This window comes from Bos grunniens, chromosome 17 (genome assembly GCF_055505025.1).
Source record: "Bos grunniens cultivar Pamir isolate PY7600 chromosome 17, Bosgru_T2T1.0, whole genome shotgun sequence".
NCBI lineage: Eukaryota > Metazoa > Chordata > Mammalia > Artiodactyla > Bovidae > Bos > Bos grunniens.
In genome coordinates, this window is record NC_141181.1 from 2,897,913 (window position 1) to 2,906,892 (window position 8,980).

At 41.8% G+C, this 8,980-nt stretch overlaps 1 protein-coding gene across 5 annotated transcripts; it reads right to left on the reverse strand.

Moving 5' to 3' along the window:
- Positions 1-1,184: 1,184 nt before the first annotated feature.
- LRAT (lecithin retinol acyltransferase) lies at positions 1,185-8,538 on the reverse strand. 5 transcript variants are annotated; one of them, XR_015144100.1, is made up of 3 exons: positions 7,294-7,978; positions 4,945-5,135; positions 1,185-3,058 (listed from the first exon to the last, which is right to left on the reverse strand). XR_015144100.1 is itself a non-coding variant. In XM_086346210.1 (2 exons), the coding sequence occupies exons 1-2, from the start codon at positions 7,831-7,833 to the stop codon at positions 2,906-2,908; spliced, it is 693 nt and encodes a 230-aa protein (XP_086202336.1). In that variant the 5' UTR covers positions 7,834-8,538; the 3' UTR covers positions 1,185-2,905. The 5 variants fall into 5 exon arrangements, 4 of the variants coding, with proteins under 4 accessions (XP_086202336.1, XP_086202340.1, XP_086202339.1 ...); XM_086346210.1 differs by lacking the exon at positions 4,945-5,135 and having other exon boundaries at positions 7,294-8,538; XM_086346214.1 differs by lacking the exon at positions 4,945-5,135 and having other exon boundaries at positions 2,814-3,058; positions 7,328-7,978.
- Positions 8,539-8,980: the final 442 nt, after the last annotated feature.

Sequence of the window (8,980 nt, forward strand, 5' to 3'; positions counted from 1 at the left end):
CACCTGATCACTCTCTCCCAGCACCTCTGCTCACCGCCTCTGCTCTGCTCTGGCCTCTTGCACTTGCCCAAATGCCCCCATGCAGTTTTGGGCTTCCAGTCCCAGAATAAGAAAGTACCTCACTCTTTTGAGCCAGGCTTGGTGGGGGCAGTTCTCATGCCTTTGCTCATGCTGTCCCCAATGTGTAAAATGCCTTACCCCAAATTTGTACTTTTGGAAAGCACTCCCATTTTTCAAGTCTCAGTGCAATCCCTATAATTTTGGCCATATCAGTGAAAATGAACCACTTCTTTCTCTGTGCCTTCAGTCAGCTCTATTGCAGAAAGCCTTACTGTGTCCTTCTGTGCTCATGAGACCATCAGCTTTGAGGAAAAGGTCCATGTCCCATTCATCTTTTCACCCTCAGCACTTGCATTGCTTCATCTTAGCCCTGGCTAGTCCTGTTCAACCTTTAGCTAGGTATGGCAAAGAACAAATAAGCAACCAAAAACTGCAGTCACTACTGGATTATCATTTCACAAGTTAGAGTAAAAATTTGTAGGATTTTAAGGATGAATTTTACCTAATGAAGCCCAGAGCAATTCACTAGAGACATTAATGGCTCAGGGTTTCTTCCATAACCACAATCAAGGATGTATGCTTCTTTTTCTTCCCATTAAACAACCAATTAAACTGAGCACAACAAAATAAAAACTCTCCTTTTCTCCTAAGAAGGTCAACAACTCCAGGGAATAAGACCTTCCTTCCCGTTCCCTTTTCCCACAAGTAACAGGACACATCAGTATGATGAGATCCCCTCTTTCTATTTCTCTGCCTGATGCTGGCACTGCCTCCTTCACACACATTTCTCTGACCCTTCAGGAAGAGTTCTTCTATTTGTTTTCCCATAGCACTGTGTATACTCTTATATAGGTAGTTAACAAACATGAATTCTAGACCATGAAATTGCAACAGGTCAATGTCTGGCACATAACGAGCACATAAATGAAAGATGCATTGAATCTTGCTCTAAGGATATGAAGCGAGTCAAGACTATTAGGTTAGTTTCAACCTTAAATACTTCCCTTAGCTTTTAATGAGAGATCATGATCTTTGAACACAGATTTAACAATACACAGTGATTTTTTTGCTACCTACAATACTAAAGTCTGAAGAAAGGTGTAAATTATTCATGAGGACAACCATATGTTTAAATTAGTTTATTTATAAACAATTGCTACATAAGTAATATACAGTAAGTGAAAAACCACTAATACAATGAAGTTCTCATAGTGGTTGTTTTTATGTATACACACTAAGAATAACTTTAAGTGGTTGGAATAGGCCCATAGAACACTTCATTCTGTGCTGTTGTCATTTCATGTTTTAAGTATTCAACACATTTAAATGATTAAATACAAAGTTTAGTCACTATTTAACTGAATTTGTTGTTGGTAAATTAGTGGTGATAAAACATCAAATATACTAAAATTTACTCTTAAATTTGTTCTGATTGGATCATTGAGTTACCAACCCTGCCCTCCTCATACCGCTCATTATGTGACTCATTATTTTCTGATTCTTGATAGTTTATAGGTTTGTAGCTTAGTTTTTAGAATTTGGTGATTTTGCAAAAGTACTTGCACACTTGCTTTAACATTGCTGCATCTCAACTCTGACATTAAAACAGGCTCTGTGTAATCAACTTACACACCTGGTAGTATTAAGACACTTAAAAATGACTTCTAACAGCTATTTCCCTTAGTCTTACTTGCTTGGGTTTTTATATATTGCTGAAGCATCATTCTTTTAAGGATGTAAACTATACTGACTTGGTAATGAAATGGAGAAACCTAACTAGAAGACAAATGCCAGGGCTTTTAAAAATTATACAGTGCATTAGTAAGTGCTTTAAAATTAAACCATCCAATGACATACATGCAAGTTACACTATAAATGCAGAAAAATGGATTGAATGTGCTTTTATGTTCACCTCCACCAATGCTCTGTACTAACTACACTGCTGTGACAGTAAAGCAATTCAGAGCAAACAATTTGTTAGTCTGAGTACATGTCTCAATACCTGTACTCAGTCTCAGTACATCGGTCCGAGTACATGGACTCAATACATCTGTGTATTTAATTGGCACATACACTCTCCAAGTACCCAACTTACTTCAATCCTATGTCCATTTTCCTCTCAGAGTGGTTTAAAGTAACTACAGTGACACATAAAAGGGAAAAAAAAATGAATGCCAGGCTTCCTATTAAGTAAGGCCCTATCAAAACTATAGTATTATTAGCTATTTCTGCAGGAAAACATATTTCTATAGTTCTGGTCAGTTATTTTATCATTAAACCTTAACTTTGCCAATATTGTTTCAAGAAATGAAATTATTCTTGACTTACTAGAAATTATATATAATACACAAAGAAAATGTGATTTTTTTTGGCCAATCATCAAACATGCTTTCATCTGAATAAGGGAAATTATTTTAGTTTAACATAAAATTTTCAATGAAACAGTATAAATTTACAATAGTTAGGGGTCTCATTCAACAAATTTTCCAATCTTCTAATTCAGGCTTAACAGAGAAGAACAATGATTATAGGAGAAAAAGAATAGCAAATAACCTCCTGTGGCCATCACCTTACAGGCTGGTTTTCTTATAACAGTGAATTCTAGCACAAGCCGTCATGTTTCCAAGACTCACGATGCCTGGGAATGGAACTGCCTGGAAAGATTCAGAAAGCCTCCATCCTTGGGCTTACATGGTAAGCACTTTGTGTCATTCTTAATCACATTTTTATCCAGCACACATTATTATAGGTCACATTTTTCTCGATAATGCTTATATTGATTTGTGCTATATAAATATAAACATTTCTATACAGAGAATCCATACACTGACACAGGAGTATGAAGTTAGCCAGCCATCCATAAAAAGAATGGAATAAAAATTGCAGGAAGAGTAGTATATGATGTCAAGCCCAGACAGAATATAGACGCCAATCCCAAGACTGCAGAAGCAAGGACACTTCTCTGATCACGAATAATTATCTTCACATTCTCACAAAACTGGAAAATAAAATTTAAGAATATTAGAAAAGGCTAAACCTAAGAAGAATCATACATACCAAACAGTAGAGCACAACTTTTCCAGCTATTCCCTGTCACCAGAAGAACTAGAATTTCTCTCACAACTTAGGGAAGAATTTAAGTTGTTAACAGTTCAGTTTCCTGATTCCACATCCCATAGTGGCTGAAATAATACTTTAGGCACTTGCCCTTGTAAATGCAGAACATTGACAGAAAACTACAGAGAATATAACCACATGAAAGTTATTCAGGATTAAAGGTTAAAAACAACATTAAATTGCCTCTCAATAACAATAACATATTCAAAAGTAAAATGATCCTGAGCAAATAGAATTTAGCCCATCATTATTGGTGAATTTGATTCCTACACCTCACCATTCTAAAATTTGGTAATATTTCTGATGATAAATTTCTGATAAGCCTCAAAATCTAAAGGCATCGAAAGTCTAATTTTATTGTCATATCCTGTTTCCTGCCAAAATAAAGTCACGATCAGTTGAAATTGAAAATTGGCTGCTGGAGATAAAAATAAATGAGATCTTTACCCGCTGAAGAATGCATTCTTCTAAGATATGTATTTTTTTCTTAGAAAACTAATTTTTCTCGGAAGTATTGCCTGGATCACTCTTAATTATTTAACCTGTCCAGACTACCTTTTTCTCCTCCATGCAAATACTGAGGTTGTTGTGAGGATCAAATGAGATTTAGCAAAAGTACTCTGCATTCATCTGCATGCTGTATAAATGTAAAGTATTACAATGATTATTTTCACTGCTAGATCTTGACAGTTATCTCTACCTCATCACTGTTGGGGCAGAATTTAGCAATTAATTGCTCCATTTTGATAAGAGTTTCCTACTTGTTCTCAGCTAGTGAAGAATCTGCCTGCAATGCATTAGACCCAGGTTTGATCCCTGGGTTGGGAAGATCCCCTAGAGAAGAAAATGGCAACCCACTGCAGTATTCTTACCTGAAAATCCCATGTAGCCTGATGGGCTACAGTTCATGGGGTCACAAAGAGTTGGGGATACAACTGAAAACTAAGAACTTGGCTTTAAGCTCCTTTTCTAGATGACACTGTATATGCTTTTAGAGTCTCCTCTTTGATTTCTTTCATCAGTGTCCAGATGTAGTTCTGGACAGCCACGTTTCCAAATTCTTAATGGATAGAATGAACGTGAAAGTGTTAGTCGCTCAGTGTGTCCAGCTCTTTGCAACCCCATGGACTGTAGCCCACGGGTTCCTCTGTCCATGGAATTCTCCAGGCAAGAATACTGGAGTGGGTAAGCATTCCCTTTATCTTCCTGACCCAGGGATCGAACCCATGTCTCCTGCATTGCAGAAACAAGTCCAATATATTTTAACACACAACCTTCACTGCAAGGCTGTCTCTGTCAATACTTTTATACAGTATGTCAACAAAGATAAAATTTCCAGCTGGTTATCTATATATCATTCTTTTTGTGTGTCAAACATATGATTTGTCTCTTTCTACTAAACAAGATACTGAGTAACAAATACATAATTTTCAAGTGATGAGGAGATAAGGATCAAACTGAATAAAGTTTTCAGGATAGTAAGAAAAGCTGTTTGGCAAATAATGGGGAAATATACATTTAGGTGGGCTTCCCAGGTGGCACAGCAGTAAAGACTCCTCCTGCCATGCAGGAGATGTAGGAGACATGTGTTCAATCCCTGGGTTGGCAACCCACTCCAGTAGTCTTTCCTGGAAAATTCCATGGACAGAGGAGCCTGGAGAGCTACAGTCTGTGGGGTCACAAAGTGTTGGACACAACTGAAAACATACACACACATACATTTAAGTAAATAAGAATACTGTCTTGATATAGTCATTCTTCTTTTACCTTTTTTCCCAATAATATTTAATTTAGACCAACACAGAATCATTGTGGACTTTCTTTCCCCCATAAGAGGATCATCTCATTTCTAATGTCCTGTCCAGGAGGCACCTCTGGGTTGCTCCATGGTAGGAAATGCCCTCTAGTTCTGGCTTAATGTTAAGAAGCCTGTAGGGGCACCTTTGAGCAACAAATCCCTGCAAATTAAAAGGGGGTACAGGTATTCATTTTGGCAATGCAAAGTAATACCAGCAAAGAAAAAAAACCATAAGAAATAATAATAGTTACTAATTAAAGGGCTTTATAGCTTATGAAATACTGAAATTGTTATAAAATGGTTTAATTTTCCATTTTCTAAGCTTGTATAAAAAAAAAAATCACTGCCAAAGGGAAAAAAAAAAGATTTTCTTCCAGTTCACTTTCATATTAACTGTAGTGTTTTCATGAGGGAAAGTGCTCTTGAGAGATTTTATCAACACAAATTTAAGTGAGACATGTTAAGCTGATGATAGTTGTATATATGGAGAACTCAACCACCAGTCCCAGAATCAAGTCAGTCCTTATGTTTCTAGAAAATAAAAGCCAGTTCTCCTTCAGTACTAATGACCTACTTCTCTCAGGGCATGTTCAAAAACAGTCCTTAGAATTGGAAAATTTGGGATGGGGATTTTTTTTTTCCCCCTAGGAAATCTACTGTGTGGCCAAATTGTTTGTTAGACCATTCAAAGTGAAGACAAAAACTCAGTTTCACAAGAGGTGCTATGCAGCAACAGCAATTAAAGCACTTCTCTACTTCTATAAAACCTTAAAAAGTTTCCAAAGAGGAAAAACTGTTCCAACTAGTTATTTATGCAGATTAAATATTTTACTACCTTAAAAAAGCACTTGTACTACTTTTTTGTAGAAATATATAATACAGTGTTATATGTATTCCATGAAAGGGTAACTCCTAATTATGGGAGGGAAATACTGTTTTTCCTTAGAGAAATGACTTGCTTCGGTCCTAAGTAAATCTGACGTGTTTCCTTTTGAACACTTTTGGAGCCAGTGTTTGTAAACGTGGTGAAGCTCATTTCTAAACAGGCCTGGACTGAAGCTGTGATTCTTGAATCACTGCACAGTGCTGTAACTGTATTTTTATTTTACTTAGAATTCCTAGATTGAGTCTGTTACGGCTTTATAAATATTCTGTAAGGAGTTTCATATATGGATGTAAACAAGCACTATACTTTCATGCTCTCCTAAAGAGGAAAGATTTTCCCATGTGGGTCAAAAAATTAAGATATGGAAAAATAAAAAAACTGGTTACATGGACTTAGACTCTTTCGGTCCCAACGTATCTAGACATGAAGAGTATAAATGAAACGTATTATGTGAGTGCCCAGATTTTCATTATAAAGGATGCACACTAACAGCACCTCTTTAGCAACTGCAGAGAAGGTTAAGACTTTCAACTGCAAATGAAATTGCAGGCTTAAAATGTGAATTTTATAAGTTAAGAGGTATCAAAAGGCAATAAAAAAATCCACTATTTTTTCTTTTGGCTTTGTAGCTAATTTAATCATCTTAAATTCTAACAGTTCCCCCCCCCCTTTTTTTTAAAGTACCCATAAAATTACCTTCCAACAGTTAATGACTCTTCTGGAAAACTAATTGTTTTAATCTCTGGGGAACTCTGAAACACTCCAACCCAACTGTGGGGCTAGTGGATATAGGATGCTTAACAATGGGGAAGTCTAAATGGGGATTAAAGCCAGCATAAAAGAAATGCAGAATACCAAGGAGAAGATTTCCCTTAAGCTCAGCCACAGGAGTAAGAGACCTACCAGGGAGGTCTTCTTAATGGATATTTTGGTAGTTTATATTAAGCAAAGAGAATTCTCTCTCTGCAGCTCATAGGGAAAACGGGCATGCTTCCTTGTTTTAAAGGCACAACAACTTGTACTAGACAGTGTTATAGATTAAATATAAACTCTGGACACCTTCCTTCCAACTGCCAATTCTTGGGTAAAGTTGCAAGCATACGGCGACAGATTTTCTGTGACCCTCCTAGTCACTCGCCCTTGTCATTTCAACTACGCTGGGTGGACACCCTGATGACTTCTGCAGCAATAACTGGGCAGCTCTCTGGCGTTGCTGGCAGCGGTACTGCATTGCCACACTCTTGCGCCGTGCATTTCGAGATATCCTGCAAGGCACATTGCCATTTATTTATTTACTTCGCTTTCCTGAGGAACACCAGAAGGTTCGTTACTAAATCTAGAACCCAATCCCTGCTCCCAGGGGTGAGGAAAGTTTAGGGAAGGGAGGGAGCGTCCCCACCGAGCCCACCGGGGTTAGAGTCACACGTGGTACCTTGTCGGCCTGGGGGCTAATCGCGGTGCCGAACCTGCAGTAGGTGACGAAATGCTCGCAGTTGTTCCAAAGTAGGCTGTAGGGAGTTATGCCCAGCAGCTTCTCTGCCCTCTGCGCCACCTCTTCGTTGAGCAGCGCCTTCTTCTTGAGGGACCTGTCCAGGTGATTCACCAGGATCTCGGCTCCGTAGGCGAAGTCCTCCACGGTGTCTACGCGGATGCTGGCCACCCTGCCAATGACGCCTAGGATGAGACGCTTGTTGGAGACCACTTTCTGCGTGAGCCCTTTGTCGTCAGTCAGGGCCAACAGGATATCGGGCATCATGTGGGCGACACGGTTGTCGCCCAGGTAGATGCCATAGTGCGTCAGGTGGGTCCGAGGCACCTCCAGCACGTCACCGCGGAGAAAAGAGCTGATCTCATATAAAGTGTTCCCCGCCTTGTCTTCGCCCGGGGCGCCTGAACTGAAGAACTTGAAGTAGGAGATGAAGAGTAGCTTCTCCAGCACGAGCGACACGGCCTCTAGCATTGGGTTCTTCATCCTGTAGGGAAGAGTCTTGTGGCGAGGGCACCGCCGTTCTCCGGCACCAGCCGCGCGGAGCCAGGCAAGTTGCGCTGGCCGAACAGGGGCGCTGCGCCGCTGCTCACTGGCAAGCCGGCCGGCCAGTGCCGCGGGACATGTCACCTGCGGAGGAGGGAGGGAGAGAAAAAGAAGAAGGCGAGAAGCCTGGAGATCGGCTCGGCTTGGCCGCACCGCACGCGGGACTGAGGAGGATGCGGAGCTGGCCGCGGCTGACCGCGGGGACAGCGGAACCTGCCCTACAAGCTGGATGCTATGTATATACAGTGCACCTGGAGGCCGGGCCGGGGCGCAGGGCCGCACGCGGTGCTCGCGACGGAGACTTTGCCAATGTATTTATCTCCGTCGAGGGGGCGGGGCCGAATGCCGTCACAGACCGGCGAGAGAGCTGATTGGGACCCGCGAAGAGCGCGCTCGCTCAGGGGCGGCGCCAGCCCGCAGGCCCCGTGGAAAGGGCGGGCCGCTTCTGGGCTGCGAGGGTCTGCCTAGCCACCCCTTCCAGTGCGGGCTCCTCTTTGAAATCCATCCCGTAGCACTTCCGCCTCTCAGCGCGGCTTTGGAAAGTAGAGGCCGCATAAGAGATCTTGCACCTGCTAGATTGGGGAGCGTTCTGGGTACCTCTGGGACGTTTTTGGTGGAGAGTCGCCTTGGGCGAGATTTCTGAGTAGAGCCACCTCTCTCCAAAAGGTTGGATACTCGGAGACGTCGGCTTCCTAAAGTATCTGCATTTACTCTGAGAAGTGTGCGCGCCTCGAAAGCCTCCAGATTCCTTCCTAAACTCCGCAGAGCAGTGGTCCTGCACACCGGGCACTCTTCTCCCCTTTAAATGTCCCTCGCTGTCCGCTGGCGCGCGGGTGGGAAGCGACCCCGCGAGTGATCGGAACCCGAGCGGGTCAGCAAGTAAAACGACGAAGCGCCCAACATTCTCCTAGAAAACCGAATTAATTATTCCAGCTTCAGAGTCTCATGGATCCAGCTTCTTCGATTCATTCACCGAAACTTCGCCTCTTACAGCGCAGCCCCCCGGAGATGACCGAGCAAGGGGCGCTGCTCTCAGGACCTGCGCGCCCTGAGCCCGCGCACAGCGAGCTGGTTCCTGGGCGCACGC

Bases quoted from the DNA above. Each gene is read 5' to 3' on its own strand.
- LRAT (XM_086346210.1), bottom strand. From the start codon at position 7,833: ATGAAGAACCCAATGCTAGAGGCCGTGTCGCTCGTGCTGGAGAAGCTA. The intron at 3,059-7,293 runs GTACCACGTGTG...TTTATTTTCCAG, and splicing joins TTAGCCCCCAGGCCGACAAG to TTTTGTGAGAATGTGAAGAT.